The 23,363-nt window shown below is 35.4% G+C and overlaps 1 protein-coding gene across 3 annotated transcripts in view; it reads left to right on the top strand.

Moving 5' to 3' along the window:
* Positions 1 to 23,363, top strand: part of GAS2 (growth arrest specific 2) — a 123,404-nt gene that overhangs the window by 53,837 nt on the left and 46,204 nt on the right. For all 3 annotated transcript variants that reach the window (XR_011472894.1, XM_070426637.1, XM_070426635.1), the window contains exons 5-6: positions 8,500 to 8,563; positions 18,032 to 18,173. Coding sequence is in view for 2 of the 3 variants with exons in the window: in XM_070426637.1 (XP_070282738.1) it covers positions 8,500 to 8,563; positions 18,032 to 18,173 (206 nt within the window). In the remaining variant the exon portion in view is untranslated. The remainder of the gene's footprint in view (positions 1 to 8,499; positions 8,564 to 18,031; positions 18,174 to 23,363) is intronic.

Below are 23,363 nucleotides of genomic sequence, written 5' to 3'. Positions count from 1 at the left end.
GTGTTTTGAATAGCAAATAAAATGAAAAGATGCCCTGATGAAGGGGAAAATCTGTTTGAATGAATGATAAAGTAGATCACTGTATTGAGTGTGTATCAAGAGGCTTCTGTCTTCAGCTGTTCAAAGGCCTTTGCCTGCATAAAGCATTCTTATCTTCATGGCAACTGATATGCTACCCTCTGTTGCAGTGCTTTTTGTACAATTATTTTGTGAGAGGATCTTGATTCACAACTCACTCAATCTGTTCTATTTCCACAACGGCTAATGACAAGAAATCTCAGTGGGTGGGGAAGGTATGCCAAGGGTGGACAGGGGAATATGGACAGCAACTTATTCCATGTGCTCCTCTCATGCTTCTTGTCTTTTGGATTCTTGGCAGATACATTTCTGTGCCACATGATACAATCACATACAGAGTATAACCTGCAATTTATTTTCTATGACATTCTCGGTAATTTTTCCTCTGTGAAATGTCGTAGATCATAAGTTCATTACTGTACCGAAACAAGCCAATAGAAAGATGGACACAGGTCTTGAAAAGCCTATTCATAAAAGATTTATAAAAATCCAATAAAGGTATGAAATGTTTGACACATTAGCAATGAAGTAAATGCGATTAAAACTATGAAAATTACACAGATTAAGAAAATTGTATGTTCAATGCTGAGAATATAGGAAAATAGGATATTCTATAGAGTACTGGAGAAAATTGGAAATTGATATGTCTGCTTTGGAGGGCAATTTGACATTATCTATCAGAGACCTGAGAAGTGTTCATGTCCTCTTATCAGGTTGTTCTACTTCTAAAAGTTTATCCAATGGAAGTAAGTGGAGAAAGGCATCAGAATGTCCACTGAAACATTTTTGTAATAGTAAAAAAATATGAAAATGAATTAAATCTATGACATGTAGTGATAGCTTAAACAAATTACAGTCATCCAGAGATACCAACAAAAGATAATATCTTTAAGACTTTAAGTATATGGGTAACTTATGACATACTCTGAAACATGAAGTCACACATTTATATCTAGTAAATAACAAGAAAATATATTTAGAATTTGAAAGAAAGATAAACAGTAGTTGGGTTATAAATGATATCATTTTATTCTTCAATTATCTATTAACTAGGCAGTAAAACGATATGGCATATAATCTGAAACATAAACAATATTTTGTTAAGATACAATGTGAACCAATTTGCATAGAGAAGTATTTATGGACATAAAATTTATACATCAGTGTGTTATAAGGGCTGTTTTTTATCATTGAGATTTCAAGTGATTATAGAATTTTATACTGCTATGGGAACAGATGACATAAATCTTTGTGTGTTCTGTGGAGCATACTTTAGTCTTAAGATTTTACATATAATGCTCATTGACAACCCCAGTTGTTCAAACCATGGTGACATAAAAGTGACTGGAGATTTTATTTTTCATGTGTCTGATTTATTAATAAATTGGTTCCATTGGATTCCTTAAAAATAGTTAGGATGTGCTTTAAGCTAAAAAAGATCAACTTGAAATGTTTTTTATTTTAAATTTAAAAGTATGTAGTCTATTGGTCTAAAAACAAAATACTTCCCCAATAATTATTTTGAAAGAAATGAACTTTAATGTAGAGCAAAGGGAAAAAACATTTAGAAGGCTCTAGTTATAAAAGCATTTTCTGTTTTCAGTTTGGAAGAGATGTAAAATTTCTTAAACTGTATTAATAATTATTATTCCTAACACTAAGTGTAATAATTTTTCAAAGGTTAAATACTTGAACTACCATTTCTAAAATAATGATGAATATTTTGATGTGGCTCATTTTTATTATTTAAATTAAGACCCAAGAATGTATGATTTATTTTCAGTCTTAAAAAGTTGTATTTTGGGGGGTAAAGGGGGGAATGGGAGACATCTATAATACTGTCAACAATAAAAATATAAAAATAAATAAATAATTTTTTAAAAAGTTGTGTTCTAAGTCCTAAAATTGATGTTCATATGTGATTTTTTAAAAGATATTTTAAGCAAGAAACTAGTTAAATTATTCAAGTTCTTATATGGGAGATTTATTTTTTATAATTTCTCTTAGCACACAAATTAGAAATGTCATGTTAGTTTAATTTTTCCCTGAGACCTGTTTATTTTGTGTTATTTGTATGCATTCCAGTAACCTGGGAGATGGCGGGGAGAAAAGGATGGGAGGAAATTCTTTTAAAATGCACAGTTTTTTGCTTTCTGTAATTGTGTCAATATCATTATATTATTGGATGATTATAGGATTTGGAGGCCAGTGACTATTCTTCATCTATTTCTCTGAGAAAGATCAACTCAGCGAGAAAAGGGTTTGCTATCTGCTGTGCTAGCATGCCGATGTGTGTGACTTGCTTTTTATTTTTATTTTTATTTGCTGTGTTCATGTTTGCTGTGTGGCACTGTCTTCTTTTGATGCATGACTTTGATGTTCAGTTTTACAAAGTCCTTTGTCCTTTTGAACACGGGTCAAGCACTGATCTACTTGCAATATGCCTGTGATGTTGCTGTGTCAAAGTAAAAAGGATTGTGTATGGATTTTAAAGACTGTTTCCCATTTTATACTTAATGTCACCTGTTGCATCAGAAAAAGAATCTATGCCTGCCTTCCAGTGCTTGGTGAATCATCTTTTGTTGTCTATATTGAGGACTACAAGAGTATTTCTGTAGAAAAAGCTACATTATTTTTGTCTTAAGGTGGGATAACAATTCCATGCAGCTCTGGGTTATTTATATTCACGTTATTTCTTTCCTAAGAACAATGTATTTTAGACTCTTTTTTACACCTGTTCTTATAATTCTAATTTACTTTTTACTTTTGAACTGAAAAATTCTTTCCAAATTTAGCCATTTTCCTTATGCCAGATATAACATAAGCAAGAACAGTATGGAAGCTGATTGAGGGAACTAAATGTGTCCTTGGAATTGTAGGTGTATCAGGGCTTGATGGAGTCAGGGTCAAGTTAGGAAAGTAAACAGCTTTCTAATTTTTCCAGGTTAAAATTGTTACTGTACAATATTTAATAATGAAAGCTACATGCTCAATAATGAGAGCTAAATAGTATACATGTGCTACCATTTCTACTCTCCCCAAAACCATCATGTTATAAATGAGAATGCTGGGACCTCAAGAATTGAATAACTTACCCAGTGTTAGACAGCTTCTCAATGGCCCAGCTGGGATTTTAACTCGGTGCCATTATCTCCAATGGTCATGTCCTATGTTACAGAAAGTTATGCTTTGAGTTAATTTTAGAAGTTCATATGTTTTTTTCAAATAAAAGGGAAAATAATATACACAAAATTAGAAAAGATTCTCGCCTCTTACTGCTATTCTGAATGGAAGCGAGCGGATCCATTAAATTAACATAGGGTCTGGGTGCGCGAGAAAAAAAGAGTGCTACTTGCGCCAGACAATGTCGATTTAATGGCAAAGGCAATTAACTATATTTTATTCTAGACATCTCCCATTGCTGATGAGATTTTTGAATGAACTCCAACACTGTATGTAATTATATGAATGTGATGTTCTGTTTTCATTGTGAACGATGAAATTTGGATACACTCACACGCAGCATTAATGAGTTTGCAGGTCTCTTTCTCCGTGGCCTTTTCTTTTGCTCATTAGCCTTCCTCAGGTCAGTTTTTAAGGCACCTAAACTGCTGTGCCTTGCCTAATTGCCTCCTACCTTTAAACTCAAAGATTTCTGTGTCATCTTACTGGGCGTCACATGCTGGCTGAGAGCAGTTTGTTACTATCTCTTCACTTTGTGGGGTGGCATCTTTTGTACCTTATAGATCCTGGCAGGAGAAAAATGCCCATAATACCCATTAAAGGCTAACTGAAGGCATGACTTATTTCCTCCTTTATTCATCTTCACCACCTCATCATCACCGCTGTTATCCTAAATATTTTTAGAGCATATATCATATATCAAAACACTTTCAAATGGTTTTAATAAAATACAAGGGTGGGCAGGAGTAGGTTTACAGTTGTTGGTATGGGAAATAGATAATACAAGAATAAATAATAATACAAAAATCAATTCTTGTGTTTCACGTGCTCACAATTATAAATCTACTTTCAACATATATATATATGTATATATATGTATGTATGTATATATATGTCTATATATATTATGTTTTCTTCCTAAATATAAATATTAAAGCCAGTTTCCTTCAAGATCAACCTGAATGTTATAGCCTCTAATGTATGGAAACTAACAGACAAGACAATTTTTCATGCTTTCATTTCTTTGTTCATCTGTTAAAACTTAATATATTTAGCTAAACTATACATTAATGGCCCAATGCATTTTATCCTTGGGTTGCTGTGACATTGAAACTCTACCCTTGGTTTTAGTGGAAGGCCTCATTTCCTATTCCTGGAGCTCACAGCATTCTATTTGACATTTGATGCCCATGAGATTTTTATAGAATCTAGGTTATAAGATTGAGTCTCTCGCCACATATTTTTGAATAGGGATCTGTGTTACTTTTCCCAGAGGTGTTCTGCATTATACCTTTCTTTGAAATGGCTTTTGATTATTTAAAAAGAAGCCTCCAGTGATTAAAAAAAAAAACCTTTTGCAAAATAATCACCATTGACTGGAGAGCTTTTTATTTGTTGTAAAGAGAATTTGTTCAGAGAAAAGAAAGCAGTAATGATCCCCTCTAATACCTGTAACTCAAAGTGAAAAACCATGTTAATGTTACAGTGATAAAGTGAAAAAAAAAAGTTTCCTACTGGAAATTTCAGTGAAAGTGGAAGGTTTTTTGTATTTTTGAAAAGATTACTCAGTAAATGTGTTTAAAATGAATAGGACATATGACTCAATACGAAGGCTTTAGTTCACAGGCAGTAAAAGATGCCTTTCTAATCTACCTGACAAAGACATGCATTTAGCTATTTAATCTCCTAAAATATACAATTCATGATCAATTATAATAACTTATCGAAAACAGAGTCATTTACAATATTTTAGTCCCACAGACTGAGCAAAATTAATAGTAAGATGTTTGGTATCTCATAAAATGACATGTCCTAATGTAATTGTTACTTAAACGTTATACTTAGCACAAAATCATAATAGCTTCATGAGATCTGCTTTATATCTAGCTGTATATACTGGCTAAATTGACATATTTAACTTGAAATTTGATTAAATTTAGAATTTACTGTCTCTGGTATAATATAAATGATAAGATATTCAAATATAATAGGACCACTCTAAATTATACAAATCTATCAATAGAAATATGTGTGTGTTTTTTATTACAGTTTCTTCCATTGCTTAGTATAGTAACTAACACATTGCCTGGACTGGTATGGACATGATTAAGTGCACAAAAAATGCTTTAAGAAAAAAAAAGTCAATTCATTTTGACTAAAGCCAAATGATGATCATCTTCGAGTAAACGATTTATAACAATGAGAATAAAACGAACCTTCAACAAATCTTCCCTCATGTGCCACACACTGTGTTAAGATTAACAATAAATATTATTCTGTGTAATAGTCACAAAAACATCATGTGGTACACAATATTCTTGCCCTCAGAAAACTGAGATTTCATCGAATGACCTCCTCAAATAACACAACTAGTGCGTGTTAAAGCTCACGCTCTCTCACAGACACTGCACTCTCTCCATCTATGAACTTAGGTATAACGTAGATAGTACTTAAATTATTAAATTTAAATTTCATAGCAATAAGGTAAGAGAGTTTGTTTTTATAATGAAATATTTACATAATTTATATCTTGCCTTTTCTAAAAATGCTAGGTGAGATTTTAATCTTTATCAGTTAATTCATTGTCATAATCACTATCATCCCCAGGTAATTTAGATCCCCTTAGATATTATGAGATATTATATTTACTGTGTAGTTACTCTGATGTAGGCACTGTGCTAATTAATGCACCTCTACAGATTTATCTTATTTATTGCTTACTATCAAATATTGATATATTTTGGCTATTATGGGCCAGGATTGATAGGCCTAATATGTAAGGAGTCATCAACATGTGAGACAATATTTTAGGTGTATTTTGAAGCAATTGTATTGCTTTATACAGGATGATATTTCCAAAATTACTGGGAAGTAAAATGTTATATTTCTATTAGCATTTTCCTAAGAAGTGGTGCTGAGGAAAATGTTTGTTTCTCTAAATTATATAGGCTGGTTCTGTTTAGGATATAAGTGAAGAATCACGCTATTTCTTTTCAGTTTGCCAAATTACAGTTCTATTGCATCCATGTAGAGTTGACATTAGAGTTTCGGCATACAAAAAGTGTTTTAAATTGATAGTTCTGCTGAGGAAGCAAAGAAATACACACTAGTGATGCAGTCCTACATATCACATTGTTTTTCATATATTACCCACATTATTGTTTTTCTTCAGAATGATTATTTTCCATAACATTTATTTGTTTACATTCAGTTCTTCTATAGCCCTCAGAATATGTACAATAAATTGGCTAAGGAATCATTATAGTTTGACAGGTATTAATTTTTATAGTTGGTTATTGACTGCACATTGACATAATATGATCAGTTCACCGAATTTTTTCATTTTTTGACATTGTTGTCATCAAGAAATGCATGCGATTATATCTCAAGCTCATCATGCTTTAACCACTTGCTTCACACAGCTTTCCTTCACTGAAGACGAGGGTATTAGGACTTTAAAATACTTCTCCTCAGTTTTCACGTATTCTTTTTTTCCCCACTCAAAACTCCTGTTTGTAATTTGGTAGTATGGACATAATTTTCAAAAAAAAAGAAAGTTCAAATAAAAATAAATTGATTATCTACAAAGGAAGATTGATTTCCATTTGTTTGCTTCTGTTTTGTGATGGTTGTTATTGGATGCCTATGTGATATGACATGCCATGAGTTACATTGCTCTGAAGTTGGTTTAATATAGCAAAAGTTGTGAAGTTTGTGTCATTCGAGCCAGAAACAATTAATGGTGCATTTGACACTGGAGGTGTTAAGTATCTTTATTTTAAGACCTTTTAATTAAAAGTAACTTTAGGCTTCCCCAATTAGGATTTTGTGACAGTTTATTAAGGTTTAACTGAAGCTAAAATTTGTATTACCAAGATTGGAAATATTCTTTAATTCAGAAACCCCATAATCAGTTTTGTTTTAATGAACATTGCTGATGGGATTAGAATTTATTTTAAAAGCTTTAAAAGTGACATTTTATAGCAAGATAAAAATTTGTTTCTGTTTAAACCCAAGTGAAATCATATACTTACAATCCAAGTAAGAGTATTTTTCTAATCACCACCCATTCCGAACAAATCCTATCAGCTGTCCATGGACCAAGTCGTGCCACTACCTTAATCTGTGTAAATAAAGAATTAAATGTTTAAATTAAAGGAATGGAATATTCCATTATAAAATTGAGTGAGATATTCAGTTATAAAAATGGGATATCCAATTATAAAATTCTATGTTTAAGACTTAAATATTATGATTTTTCTTAAAGTGTATTAATAAGATAATATACTTTTAATCCGGATATTAACTGTGTCTATATAAAGGTCATTGTAATGCAATATTTTTTCCAATATCTGTTGTCTTTATTAGGTTGTATAAAATAACACTTAAAAATTCTCTAATCATGTTTTGAATAGAGAATAATATAAGCAGTAGATACTCCTCTGGTAGGCATAACAAATGCAAGTATGATTTGTCAACATTACTGACTGTGTCCAAGCAATTCATAAACATGTATTAAGTAATCAGGTTATATTAGAATAAAAATATCTATGCAAATAGTAGTCTTCTAATTTGTTCATTTTATGAGCAAAGCTGGCAGATGGTATATATTGGTGTATATTTCCAAAATCCATCAGTTGAAAGTGTTTGTTTCTAAATTATCAATCAGATTTTATCAGAAGAGGACATTAAGTTTCAGGGTCTCATTTGTCATCTTGCCTTAAAGGATAACAACAAACTGATGTGTAATTTTTATTCTTACTCATTGCGTTATTTCTGCCAAAATCACTAGTGAAGGTAAAGCCAGGATTTTAAAAAGGCCAGTCCTTAAAAAAATAAAAATAAAATCAAAAGCCAGTCCCTGTTCCATAATCTTCTGTGTGCTGTATGTAAAATATCGATCAGCTATTTATATCATAATTATAGCCACATATTGACTTACTAAAATTAATTGATGAAAATAATTTTAAGGTGAGATTTACACAGGTTGAGATTTCCTGAGAGTAATGGCTTTGGCGAAGGGGGTTGGACAAAGAATTTTGAAAACTACCTTGAAGCATTAGTAAAGTGAAGTCTTCTGTGAGGTAGGTAGGCTGTTTTTTGTGACTGTTAGAATGAAGACTAGCTAATTTCCTGGGACCGGGAGAGATGAGGGGGTCAATGGCAAGCCTATTCACCATTGAGCTGCTTTATAATCCCTTCTATTGTAAATGTGTCCACCTCTGTCTTGTCTTTCAGTTCTCCACAAGCAACCCAGAGAAGTGTGTCTCTGTTTGCTAGAGCTGGGCCGGATTGCAGCCAGGTAGGTCAGAATACTGCTACTATGTCAAGACATGAACCATCTCAGCATCCAAGCATCTAAGAAGCTTAATGGCTTTTTATTGCTGATGTTGAGCCTGTTGAGAAGGTATTTATTCAAATATGTACCAACATCTCAAGAGCAGTCATTCAGACTAAAAGCATGCCACCAATGTTTTTACCATTGTGATCTTGTTGTTAAAGCCACTCATATAGCCCTAACCGGTTTGGCTCAGTGGATAAAGTGTCGGCCTGCGGACTCAAGGGTCCCAGGTTCAATCCTGGTCAAGGGCATGTACCTTGGTTGAAGGCACATCCCCAGTGGGGAGTGTGCAGGAGGCGGCTGATGTTTCTCTCTCATTGATGTTTCTAACTCTCTATCCCTCTCCCTTCCTCTCTGTAAAAAAATCAATAAAATATATTTTAAAAAAATAAAGCCACTCATATAAACTATATGTGACAATTCCTTTTACCTTATTGGAAAGTCTACCCCTTTATATTCTTTCCTTAATCCTTCACGCTTCTCTTCCTCTTTACTCTTTACTATCCCTTTTGTCCATTTTTTTTCTCATTTTCTCCACTCAATATCTCATCTCTTAGCTCTTTTAGTTTCTAATTCTGAGTAGGGGAATAGTTTTAAAATTATTCTCCATATTTTTATTAGGGGAATGTGTAGAATATAATTATTCTTACATAGAGATATCTTTAGAATCTTTGTCTTCTATCAGAAAATAAATAAGCAACTGTAGAAATCATAATTATGGTTAAATAGACAGAGGGAGGGACTTTATTAGTTAAGCTGACTTTATGTCATGTCTTCTTTTGTATCTTGCAAACCATAAAGCAGGGTTTCAGACAGCCCCAAAAATTAGAAATGAAGATTTAAATCTTTAAGAAGTCTTTTTTTTTTTTTTTTTTAAATATATTTTATTGATTTTTTACAGAGAGGAAGGGAGAGAGATAGAGAGTTAGAAACATCGATGAGAGAGAAACATCGATCAGCTGCCTCATGCACATCTCCTACTGGGGATGCGCCCGCAACCCAGGTACATGCCCTTGACCGGAATCGAACCTGGGACCTTTCAGTCCGCAGGCCGACGCTCTATCCACTGAGCCAAACCGGTTTCGGCTAAATCTTTAAGAAGTCTTAATGAAAAATTAAAATTAAGAATAAATTAGATGTTTTCTCATCCAGATCTGGGTATACTTTTAGAGCTGATTTCAGATGAACTGATAAGATCTCAATAAATGACTTGCTGCCATCGAAATGCTAGGTAAAAGAAACATGGGTCATCTAGAGTTCTTAATTAGCAGATGAAGCAAACAACTTTTTGTTTAGTTGTTTGTTTTGATTATACTGTCAGAATATTCTAAAATGCAGATTACATATTATTGCTTTAATATTGTAACTATATGAATCAAATAAGCATCATGAATCTGAAAGTTGAGATATAGAAGTAAAAAGGAGTTGCACTATCTACAGAGTTAGTTGGGGATTGTCATTTTCTTCTTGTTTCGTTTCTATTATTTGCCTGTTTTCTGGATTTATTTATTTTTGTAATATACTTTTTGTTACCTGAACACTTTGAGTAGGAGACCTGCTGAACTAAACATTTTAACTATGATCAAATCATCAAAGGAGAAGACATAATACCCAATGACAAAATCCCTTTAAAAATCATCTTTCCTCCAGCTCTACATCTGACATAAATTGCCCCTTGCCATAGAATATAAAGCAAATTAAAATCTTGGTTATTAAAAAGGAATCATGATGGTCTGTTCAGTTTCAAGGTAAAGCATATATGAAGAATTTGACATTTTCCTTTTCCCCCCAAATATTTTAAAATTGAGATTCTGTGTTGCTTTAAAAACAAAACAAAACAAAAAAAACTACTGTATTGAGATATGATTGACCTACAAAAAGCTGTATGTATTTAATGTATACAACTCGATGAGTTTGGGGATAACTATACATCTGTGAAACCAGCACCATAATCTATGCCATAAACATATCTATCACCTCCAAAACTTTCCTCCTGCTATCTATGATTATCATTATTATTTATGATAACAATGGGCTTCTCCATTTCTCTTTATACTTATGATCATGCAAGCTGACAAAAGAAGTTTTTATTCATGCTGCAAAGAAAATATTACTAATCTCATAAAGGAGTTATCTAAGGAGTAAGATTACCCTTACATTATAATACTTGATTTGTAAATTTTGCTTTTTTATTTTCTTCACCTACTTGAGTGGTGTGAAGTATTGCACACTTTCACTGAAAAAGAGGGAATATGCCAAGAGATTGTTCAGGGTGTGCCATTGTACATTTTGTGTACCACGTAAGGTTAAACAGTTGAAAATGAATTGGGTAGATGGAACATTTAAGTATCAGAGTCTATTGAAGATTCTCTCAGTACACATTTGAAGATTTCTGTATTTATGGAAGTTCAATTGTGCTTTATAGACAATGGCAAACTGATCAACCCAAATCCCATTTCCTTAGCTCTATGTTGAAGCATATTAGTTAAAGAGAAAAAAAGAAAATATATCCCCCAATCTCATTTTGCTCCTACATTAATATATATATATATATATATATATATATATATATATATATATATCCTTTATCTACATCCTTACTTTGTGCTTCTTTCTTGTTTAACTCCTCCATGGAGGTTTATATAAATTATTAAGGTAAGATAGTTTTAGCCAAAACTAAAAGTGATTTTGGGAGAGCTCTCAAGAATCACAACATTCATTTGTATACACAACAGATGAGTTTTGAGCATAACAAAGTTCCCAATACAATCTTGTGAGTTTTTTTTTATCACTAATAGATGATGCTTTTTTATATTTGATTCTAAACATTTCTCCTCAAATTACATAAATGTCATCTTAAAAGCATCAACGTCACTTCGGATATGATTTGCAAAATGTTTCTGGTTTTCTGCTGTGTTCTCCTGCGTGGGATCATTCAGGGAAGCCCCTTGGGCTTCTCCGAGCTCTGAGATGGGAGGATGAGACCACTTACTTTTGTTCTCATGGGTAAAACTTCCTTTTATTTTCAACCAAATAGAGTTATCATCACTGGAGAGTGAAATCCCTCCATTAACATTTCAGAAACCATGTCAGTTTCTGGGTGTAAAATATGCATGTTTGCCTTCTGAAAAGTAAAACACTCAGCAATGGGAGGTCACTAAAACCTCACCAATCTTTTTAATGACAGTGTTTTGATATTTGTTCCTTAAAAAAAAAAGTTGCTGTGAATTTAACTTTTTCTACAGACTGCAGAATTAAGATTAGCTTTACAATAATAGTAAAACACTTGATATTTTGGTTTGGGGCCATAATCAATCATCAGCATCATAGTGAAGCTTTTTATATTTTTGAGAACTTCCTTGATTTTGTACAAAATTTATTACTACTAAAAAGAAATATACCTTATTTATTTTATTTTTTTAATCTTTATTGTTGAAAGTGTTACATATGTTGCCTTTTGTTCCCCATTGATTCCTTATAACTTGCACCCACCCCATGCCCCAGGCCTTCACCACCCTTCGTCTGTGTCTATGGGTTATGCATATATGCATACAAGTTCTTTGGTGGATCTCCTCGCACCTGCCCACCTATCTTCACCTTCCCTCTGAGAGTTGGCATTCTGTTCTATTCTTCTATGAAAAAACAAAACAAAAAACTTTAAAATAATTTTGTTAGTCGTCTATTTCAATCCATGGCCAAACAAAATGTTTCATAAAAATATTCTTTTACAAGACTTATTAATTAATTCATCCTATTTAAAGCACTTGTCTCTGACTACTAAGAATATCGTGTTTTCACATGGGTGAAATTTCCTTTCAAATCTAAATCTATCTTTAAATTACTTTAAGACAGAATAAAAAGGGGGCAAAAACTATCTTGCAAGAATCTATAAACTGTTACAAGCTTTAAAAAGAGGCCGTAGTCAGTTTTCTCAGTGGTTAGAGCATCTGCCTGTGAACTGAAGGGTCCCAAGTTCATCTGGTCAAGGGCACATGCTGGGTTGTGGGCTCAATCCCCGGTGGGGGCGAGCAGGAGGCAGCCAATCAATGATTCTCTCTCATCATTGATGTTTCTGTCTCTCCCTCTCCCTTTTCTCTGAAATCAATAAAAATATAAAAAAGGGGGTGGGAGGTTTTAAAATTTGTCCCTCTAACTCTAGTAAAATTGGCCCCAGGTGTCTTTTATTTGAAAACTATAGTCTACTAAATAGTTTGAGTAAATGTTCTCACTCAGGACTCAGTTTTGGGCTCAATTATTTTATCTAGAACAATCTCAAAGGTTGCGCCACATGCCAGAAAAACGAAGTCCATGTATAAAATCTCATCATGAAGTCATCAACCATAAGACTCTTCCCAAGCAGTTTGTAATATTTTTTAATGGGGCAAAAAAATGTATTGCCCTTTCAGTATTTACCCTACTTTCTTATCCCTGGGATATACAAATGTGAGGATTTGGTTTTAGTGGATTTACCCTTCTTGCTTTAGTTAGACCCTGGGAGCTACAACAGCCTTCTCTTCCCCAAAACTCTAAAATCTTGTCCTTGGAACGGAGTAGAAACCAGTATAAATTTGTAAAGACCTCATAGACAAAATAGAAATATGAAGTGGTATAGAGTTAATCATGGAAACCATAACGAAGTGGCCTTTTGGAGCATTGGAAAAAAAAAAAAAGACTTACTTGTTGTCTAAGTTGGCTTGCAGGTGTGGGCCCCCAACCTAAGGGGAATTTCATGATTTACAGTCTGTTGACATCTCCAGACAGACAGGAAGCCAATGAATCGTATGTAAGTGTGCATTTCTGGACTGGCTGCCTGTACTGGAGGCAGCCTGAAGTAGCCAAAAGCCAATATAAGCAGAGATTTGGGGCTTAGTGCTGATTTTCTGTGCTCAGCAGCATAGCTAATTTGCAGCTTTCCCAGATAGAGAAAGCTCTCCAGGGCAAGGTTCTGTGTGTGACTGTGACCAACTTCATTCAAACTAAGTCCACTTTGTATCAGACGTGGAGTGGAACCTCCTGTCACTCTAATAACATATTATTTTACTTTGTGAAAAAAGTAACAGAAAAAGTTAGGCAACCTATTCCTGAAAGGTGGCATGAATCCACCTACAATTACAAATGAAATCATATTTTCCAATTGGCCTACTTTATACTTTCACATATGAGGTTTTTCACTCAGTATTGACTTTTAATTGGCTGTGACTCCTAGTGTTTTAAATTTCTCTATGTTCCCTGCCCAGTTTGTTATTCTCTGAAGAATATTAAACATAACAAATTTTTATACCTTGATGGAACCAAGAATTCAAAGAAGCCTAGGGAGATTAAGACGAGTTGCCTGCTGAAGTTCATGCAGCCAGCTAGTAGCAAAGCTGAATTTATAACTTGGTCTGCTCCACTCCAGAGCTGAGATATTTCTGCTATTCCACAATTATAGCAAAATCAATGTAAAGAAAGCCTATAGTAAGGGTTTTTTTTGTGTTTTATTTATTTTTTTGGTAAAGGATACAAACAATAGTAATATAAACATTTAAAAAATATACATATATATTTCTTTATTGATTTTAGAGAGGAAGGGAGAGGGAGAGCTAGAAACATCAATGATGAGAGAGAATCATTGATTGGCTGCCTCCTGCATGCCCCCTACTGGGGATCGAGCCTACAACCCAGGCATGTGCCCTTGGCTGGAATGGAACCCGGGACCCTTCAGTCTACAGGCCGATGCTCTATCCACTGAGCCAAACAATATTGCCCACTGGCTAGGGCAATATAAACAATCGTAATAATACTACTTCACATCTTAATTATGATGCCATTATATTATTTAGTTTGGTGGTATAATATACTTTACAAGTAAAAACTTTGGCAAAAGTACATTAGTCCTGCAGTTTTCTGGCTGTGCAACATTTGAAACATCAATTAACAGCAATCTCAGAGGTTGTGATGTGTCAGAAGCTGCGCTATGAGTGTAATGGATACTGTTTTAATTCGTTCTAATAATATTCAAATACAAGGATTAGAATGTCCACTTTATATTGAAATAAAGCTGAGGCTCAGTAATAATGTATGTGAAGGTGCCCTCATGGGCCAGACACATGCTGGTGTTCAATAGCAGTTGCTTTTCTCACATTCTTTCTCCCTCCCTGCACTGCTACATCAAACCTCTAGGGCAGGCCATTTTCATCTCTGCTTTCCTGATAGAAAGCAGACTCCTAGAGGTTAAGTGATCTGCTAAATTTAAAGAGTAGGTTCATGACACAGTTAGCTCAAATCTACCTCAGGGAATAATGATGCACAAATCTCCATATGAGTGTTGTTGGTACTTACCAATGGGAATGAAATGCTGGGTTGAGTTCAGTGTAATTAATACTAGTATCCCAAAGTTTTTTTTTTAAAAAAAGGTATTCTCATTTTGGATAGGGTTTAGAGTCACCTAGAACATTTTTTTTGTAAAGCATTTATGTATGTTCAGTATTGGCAGGTTTTATTAAAGTGATATGCATTTAAACACTCCAAACAGTGAAACCAAATACATAATTGGGACTCCAAGTTATTGTTATATGAGAATACAGGGATTTTTTTTTCTTTCATTTAAACAGTATGAAGTACCTACTGTGTTCCAGGATACATGCTAACTGCTGGGGATGCTGTGTATCAGAGAGTGGTCTCTGCTGTTAGAGAATTTGCAGTCTGGCACATGTTTTAACTCATGTCCCAGTATGTGGCTAATATGATTGAAAGGTTAAAAATATGATAAGTGGTGCCTAGGTCTTTGATTTTTGTAACTAAAAATTACTCCATTCATAGAGGCAGTTCTCAAAGCAGCATTTGTTCCGTTGAGTTATGCTAGCTTGAACTGTTTTGTACTGAATTCTAATGTTTTCCAGCACTTAAAGGGCACCTAATACATACCACCCAACCTTATCATCTAAATTCTGAAAAAAATTAGAAGATAAAGGAGTGGCAGATAGAACATCAAACATCCTCTTTGTTGCTGATAATGTCCGAGTTGACAGACATGCTTATTGTCTGTAACAGAACTGCAGAATAAGGCCAGTTAGCCACCTAGTTACAGGCAAGGATGAATCAGGGTGGAGGTTCCTGTAGAGACCTTCCTGTGGGCAGTTTCTTTTCTAGATGAAGAACGGTAAAGTGAGTCAAGCATGTTCAGTTTATTCTTAAGCCATGATCTGCATGGTGGGTTCAGGATAACCTGTAGGAGGGCCAACACACAATGAAGACACTATTTAAGAAAAATGAATTTTAAAGGCCTCGGGGGGGTGGGGGGGGCGGCGCAAGGTAGAACCTCTTTCGAGAAGAGGAACCACGAGTCCCAGTCTTGCCTGTTTTTTATTCAGTTTGGTTACACATTTGTCCCTTAGCAATGCATGCAGGCAGAGCAGATAGAATCAAAGGCCAGTGAAGTTTAGTGAACAGTGTGAAGATGATCAGGTTAGGAAATCACCTCGAGCCATCACAATCACAGCATTGCAATATTTGCATTCTGATTAAGTGATAGCTTTTCACCAAAGGGATAACATCCAAGATAAAACCTGCTGAGATCAAGGTCCATTGGCCTTCCAATGACTCTTTTGCACTTTCAGGCTAATGCTGTTATGTGCTGGTCTTCAGCATTCTTAGACTTACTGATTTGATAAACCCTTTTATGTTGTTGGAGAGGAGAGAATAATGGAGGAGAGAGACCAGAAATTAAATGAATCAAACACCTCTACAACAGCGGTTCTCAACCTGTGGATCGCGACCCCTTTGGCGGTCGAACGACCCTTTCACAGGGGTCTCCTAAGACCGTCCCGAATATCAGATATTTACATTACGATTCATAACAGTAGCAACATTATAGTTATGAAGTAGCAACGCATATAATTTTATGGTTGGGTCACAACATGAGGAACTGTATTTAAAGGGCCAGAAGGTTGAGAACCACTGCTCTACAAGAACAAAACATCAAGAGTGAGGAAATTGCTTCCCCTTGGGAATGTCTACTGAACACATGCAATGATGTCAGTTAAAATAACAGGCCATTAGAACAGGTTAGTATTTAGTAATTTAAGCTTTTACATTTAATACTGTTTCAATGTACAGCTCACTCTAAGGTACTAGACATACCACCAACATACTTATTCTCTATCTATAGATTATTTACTTGGTAGATTATCCATGACCTGTGACTTTTCCCTCTCCTTTCTAACTCACAATCACCTGGTTAAAAGTAAGAGAAAATTGGCTTCAGTCCTGAAGTCAGAGAACCTGGCTTTGCATCTTTGGGCAGCTCCTACTTAGTTCTATACCTTCTCTGGATCTGTGTTCTTAGCTGTACAGATGAAGTATGTGATAGATGATCCCAGAGGCCCTTCTCAAATCTTAATTTCTGGAGTTACCTTTGGCCTCCTCCACCTGGGTGCAATTGATTTACATCTAAGAAAGCAAATCAATTTTAAGTTTAGCCTAAGAAAAATATGATTACGGAAGACAAAAATGCTAATAACTATATCTATTTTTTAAAACTTCTATGGCATTTATAATTTAAAACACAGAAATTTAACATATTATTCTAAATTGTTTTTCTTTCTTCTCTGTTCATTTTCTTTCCTAGAAACACTAAACATGCTTTCATTATATTGTTTTTAAGAAAATAACCTGTATAACCCATAGTCCATTGTTCCTGGGCCCCATAGGAGGTATACAATTAATATAGAGAATTTCTTTTCTGTTAAATCATTTAAGAATGTTTATTTGGGGGGATTATTGTTTTCAAACTTGGCTATGCCTGAATTTATTTCCATCTTTAACAAGCTTGTGTCCAAAATAGGATTCAGTTACATCACTTACATCATTTCCTAGTAAATATGAAAACTGAATACTAAATGTTATATGGTTATTTGTATTATTGATTCATTAATATATTACATGTAGCATTTTATTTAATCTTAGTATGCTATTTGTTATGTATTGATTCATATATGTGTACACACACACACACACACACTCAGCAGATACGTTTCCCCCTGTTTAAAAGGTGCCATTTAAGAACCATTCCATGCCAGGAAAAGTTAAATTGTTTTAAAAAATTATCACTTTGCTCCTGTAGTCTTCATAATCAACTATAACATACTAGAGGCCTTGTGCATGGGTTCGTGCACTGGTGGGGGAGGGGGGTGGCTTGCGGGGATCAGCACGCTGTGGGAGCGCCACTCATCCTGGTCAGCTGAGCAGTGCTCCCACTGTGGGAACACACCTTCAGGGTACAGCTCCTGCATTGAGTGTCTGCCCCCTAGTGGTCAGTGTGCATTATAGAGACTGGTTGACCAGTTGTTCTGGTCATTCCACCATTCAGTCACTGGGCTTTTATATATATAGATAGTAAGTATATTGTTGTAAGTTATGCATCTACATTGATCTTGTATCTTTTAAAAGGTATGGTGTGGAGCCTCCTGGTTTGATAAAATTGGAAAAAGAGATTGAACAAGAAGAAACACTTTCTGCCCCTTCTCCTTCACCTTCTCCTTCATCAAAGTCTTCTGGAAAAAAGAGTACAGGAAACTTACTGGATGATGCAGTAAGTAAAACTGGTCAGACTTTATACTATGTCAGTGATGGCGAACCTATGACACGCGTGTCAGAGGTGACACACAAACCAATTTTTTTGGTTGATTTTTCTTTGTTAAATGGCATTTAAATATATAAAATAAATATCAAAAATATAAGTCTTTGTTTTTCTATGGTTGCAAATATCAAAAAATTTCTATATGTGACACGGCACCAGAGTTAAGTTAGGGTTTTTCAAAATGCTGACACGCTGAGCTCAAAAGGTTCGCCATCACTGTACTACGTAGTCTTTTTATAATTTCAAAACTCATCTTGTTTTATTTATTTTTTTAATTTAAATTCCTTATTGTCTAAAGTATTACGTATGTCTCTGTTTTCCCCCATTGACCTCTCCCCAGCAATTCCCACCCCCCAGCACATGCCCTCATCCCCTACTGTCTGTATCCATGGGTTATGCTTATATGCATGTATACAAGTTCTTTGGTTGATCTCTTACCTCCCTTAACCCCCCACCCCCTGCCTTCCCTCTGAGGTTAGACAGTCTGTTCTATGCTTCTGTGTCTCTGGATCTATTTTTGTTCATCAGTTTATATTGTTCATTATATTCCACAAATGAGTGAGATCATGTGATAGCTATCTTTCTCTGACTGGCTTATTTTGCTTAGCATAATGCTCTCCAGGTCCATCCATGCTGTTGCAAATGGTAAGAGTTCTTTCTTTTTTATAGCTGTGTAGTATTCCATTGTGTAGATGTACCACAGTTTTTTGATCCACTCATCTGCCTGATGGGCACTTAGGCTGTTTCCAAATCTTAGCTATTGTAAATTGTGTTTCTATGAACAAAGGGGTGCATATATCCTTTCTGATTGGTGTTTCTGAGTTCTTGAGATATATTCCTAGAAGTGGGATTACTGGGTCAAATCATTCCGCACAATCTCTTATCAGTCTAACCTATGTCTATTTCAATTTCATTGAAATTCATTTTTAAATCCTGTGAAAAAGTCTGTACTTCTACAATTCATTTTGAGATTCAAAACTGAGCCAGTCTTTCAAATAAAATGTCACTTAATTCTGCGGAATAGTATCTAACACTGTAGGACAATAGATCAACTCCTTAAAAGTTGACTTTGAAAATACTTAAGATCTTGCCAGTGGTTTGACTCCTCATTTCACAGGTAAGAAGCCTGAAGCATGAGATCTGGAGGATTGTTAAAGAGAGAAAGCAAACACCACAGAGAAGATAACTGCTCTTTATTGACTGCCTGCTGTGGTCCAGGGTCTAGCATTGTTTTCCAAGTGCTCTAGGTATCTGTAAGGCGGTTTCTTACTGAGAAAACAAACAGAAGCTGAATCACCTCCTGAGGAAAAAAGAGGAGTTCAGATTCCAACCCAATTTTGTCTAACTCTGAGGTCTCCATCCCTCTACTTAGCAGAGTCCTTGAGTCACAGTCTTTGGCAGATTAGCAACTGTTGTCATTATCCCTCATAATCACAGAAAACATCCTGGGTGTTACAGCAAAAGGAATGAATTAAAACTCTCTGGCAACCTCTGTTGCCTGTTAAGTAGTCGTTGGTGATAAGTAGTGTGTTCGATTATGTGTATTTACCTCCCAGAACATGTGTTTTGGGTACAAATGTAAAAAAAAAAGGTTATTTGTTTTATAGCAAATAGTAACATCATTCAGAGCTGTTAGAGTGAAATGTGTCTCCAATACATGGGGAGAGTCCTGAGAAACTAGCAGCAGCCATAACGCCCATTCTAAGAAGTAGACAGGACTAACAAGGACTGCTGGCCCATGGCTGAGGGTTTCCTTCGCCAGGGTCTGAGCTGAAAAGGCTGGGACTGTGGCTGACTGGCACTACAAAGTGCAGAAACAGGGTTTCCCATCTTTTGCTTTCCTCCATGTGGCACTCTAACTTACACTGCAGGTTCGGATGAGCAGAAATATAACTTTTTCTGGCAGATTGAGAATTCCCATTTCTGCTAAGGGCAGCAGACTTAAACTTAGCCTGTTACAGTATCTTAGCCAATAACAGTTTAATTTAGTTTTCTTCTGTTCAGTCCATTCAGGAAGTAAAGAATAGGCAAGGACATTTTTTATCCTCACCATTGACTTGTGAACCAGGAGGTCATGGTTCGATTCCAGGTCAGGGAATATGCCTGGGTCATGGGCTCAGTCCCCATTGTGGGGTGTGCAGGAGGCAGCCAGTCAATCGTTCTCTGTCATCATTGATGTTTCTTTCAATTTCTCCCTCTCCCTTCCTCTCTGAAATCAATAAAAATACTTTTTAAAAAATTTAAAATTATAGAACTGTTTTTAAGAATCAGTGACATGCCTTGCTTATCATAGTATTTCGTATTTATTTTATAAGTTAATTGAATAAAGTATTGTATTAATAGTAGGTAATAGTGCATTATTTATATATTGATGAGAACAATTTTCCCCGATTTATTTTGGGGTAAGATGTTCCTTTAGTCTTTCTCTTATAAATGTGTATCTCTGGGGCAACTGCACTTGATTTTAATCCTTTTCCCCTCAGCTGTCACATCTACTCATTTTCTTTAATGCTTTATAGTCAGAGCTTTGGCCAGCATCTTAACCTCCGAATGAATTAATTTCTGAATCAAATACATTCTTTTAGTTCTCACATTATGAGGCTTATTTCTCATGTTTGACATTGTTGAACATGTGTTCTTGACATTATTATCCATAAACATTATTGTGACCTAGGTGCAACTCAGATTTGATGAAAATTTATAGGGGTTCCCTTTAACATCCAAGGTAAATCCCAAATCATTTATGTCACATAAGTCTCCATGTGCTGGCCTATTTTGTCTTTCCCCTCTAGACTCATCCTAGCATTCGGAGGTACCCATTGTAAAGATGCCTGCTAACCCCAAATTCCAAAGGACATTTTTTGCTCTCTGTTTTTCCTCATGTGCTTTCATCACCATATGTATGCCTATACATCTTTTAAATCTACTTTTAAACACCTTTTCATCTTTTAAAATTCAGGCTGTGAGCTTTCCTTGGCATCTCCCATTCCAGGTGATATTGACAAATTAGTCCTCGATGCCCCAAGTGTTTTTATATATTTCGTGAGGTATTTACCTTATTGGGCATAAATACCCATTATTCTCTATGCGTAGTCCTTGTTCTCAAAGACATAGGCCATCTTTTATTAGTCTATGTCTATTAGTGCCACTTTTGTTGAATAGATTATCAATGTGAGTAATTAAGGTTTTAAAAAGCTTCTTCCTTGTTCTATTTATCTGGAATGGCCATGTGCTCTGGAAATGGGCTACTTTGCAGAAGGAGGAGATGTTGCCCCTTGAAGCCATTTACATGAACCTGGGAGAAGTAGCTAGAATGGTTCCCTTTCTTCACCAGCTTGTCCCATATGTGGTCGCCCCTCATCCTTGAGAATGGGAGGAAAAGGACAGGAGGGAGGAGGTGGTGAAATAACTATGAGAAGGATTTTGGAAAAGTTTCTTCAATATTCCAGTCCAAGCAAGACTGTCAGGCCGTGGTGGTTCTCCCTTCTCCAACTTCTCGTCCCCCAACTGGAAACAATGAGGGGCTCTCACAAGAGCTTTAAACCTCTTTTAAAGTTTACCACAAATTTGGGAACGTAACCATCCATTTAGTTACGGGGTTTTAACTGAATGTAGGAATGTGCAAACTGGATATTTCTGTACTGTTGCCAGCTAGAATACTATGTTCTGAAAGGTTTTAAACCAGCATTTCTCCAAGAATGTTTAGTCAAGTACTGACACCCCAGATGCCTCGCAGGGAGAAGAATTCCATGGTTAGGTTGGTTTGAGAAACACAGCTCACTGTATTCCCTGGGTAGAGTTTGGCAATTCACTGTGATATATTAAAGGCATTAGTGAGTTCCATAAGATCTTGTTTTACCTGGAATTTTCCAAATTATTTGGCCATGGAAGTTTCTTATAGTCTCTCCTTCATACTTTGTTGCTGAATTGCATTGCAATATTTGCATTCTGATTAAGTGATAGTTTTTTCACCAAATAATTTATTTCAGGGACAGTGGAACAGAGAGAAACATAATTTGAGTCTCACTAATGATGTAAATCAGAGATTCATATGTCAAATATGAAAATTAAGTAGTCCCTATGGCAGTTGCTTCACTGCATGTGAAACATATATAGCGGTGGGAAATTGCAATTCATGTACCCCAGTTTGTGTTTTAGAATGGGGATGTGAAATAGAGATTGCCTGCAAAGTTCCTGTGTTCAGTTAAAAATATTGGCTATTTCTGCTCTGACAAAATTACTATTTGTATCAAAAAAGTAAAGAAGAAAGAGAAGAAAGAGGGGGAATAAAACAATAAAGAGGGGGAAAAGAGAAAAGAAAAAGAAAGAGCAGAGTAAGAAAAGCAGACCTGTGTTAAGATATCATATTGCAGAGAGCAATTTCAACAGGAACTGCCAGTTTTGAAACTGTCAATATTTCCTCACATTTATTTGTTTGCTACTTAGGGGGATTGAGGAAATTTGGAAAAAAAATATAGGTGACCTTTTATGTGGATAATACACCCTACCTTCTTTAATCAAGATATCATAAAAGAATACACAGTGGTGTCCATTCAGATTAATTTATTCTCCCGAGGTCCTGATAGAGCGATTCAGCTGCGATAAAGTGGTGGGGTCGGGCTCAGTTCTCTTTGCAATCCCTCATGGTGAGCTGGTTCCCACACAATGAGTTGAATCCAGTTCTAAGAAACCATTCTTACTTTCTTCCTCTTCTCCATCAACTTCCTCAGTCTGGGGATGAGAGATAGGGTAATTCTGAGTAATCAGGCTCCTCTTGAAATCCCATTTCAGCAGAATACTGGCTGGGTTCCTGGGCCAAAGCAGAACACCTGCCAGACTGACTTATCCCGAGGTAATGTAAGACGCACAGATGTCATCGGTCACTGTTTACTTAACAATCTATTTTCACTACCCCGCAGTCTGGCCTCATCTCTTCCATTTCTGCCCCCACCTCTCACACAACTACAAAAAAAGCCCTTGATTTAAAAAAAAAACAAGTTTGTTTTCAAAGCTCGGAAGGCACTGGGAGAAGGGCGGGCCACTTGAGGAAATGCATTTTGTATTTCACTTCCTTTGACTCCCACAGTTTCTGTGTTTTGTCTAAGAACACTTCAAGATGGAAACACTTTTACCCATACTTGC

The sequence above is a fragment of the Myotis yumanensis genome, unplaced genomic scaffold (genome assembly GCF_028538775.1).
Source record: "Myotis yumanensis isolate MYYU_CA2020_CCGP unplaced genomic scaffold, mMyoYum1.0.hap1 SCAF_10, whole genome shotgun sequence".
NCBI classification, from domain to species: Eukaryota; Metazoa; Chordata; class Mammalia; order Chiroptera; family Vespertilionidae; genus Myotis; species Myotis yumanensis.
The sequence above is the reverse complement of the archived record's forward strand: the minus strand, read 5'-3'. Positions and strand labels throughout refer to the sequence as shown.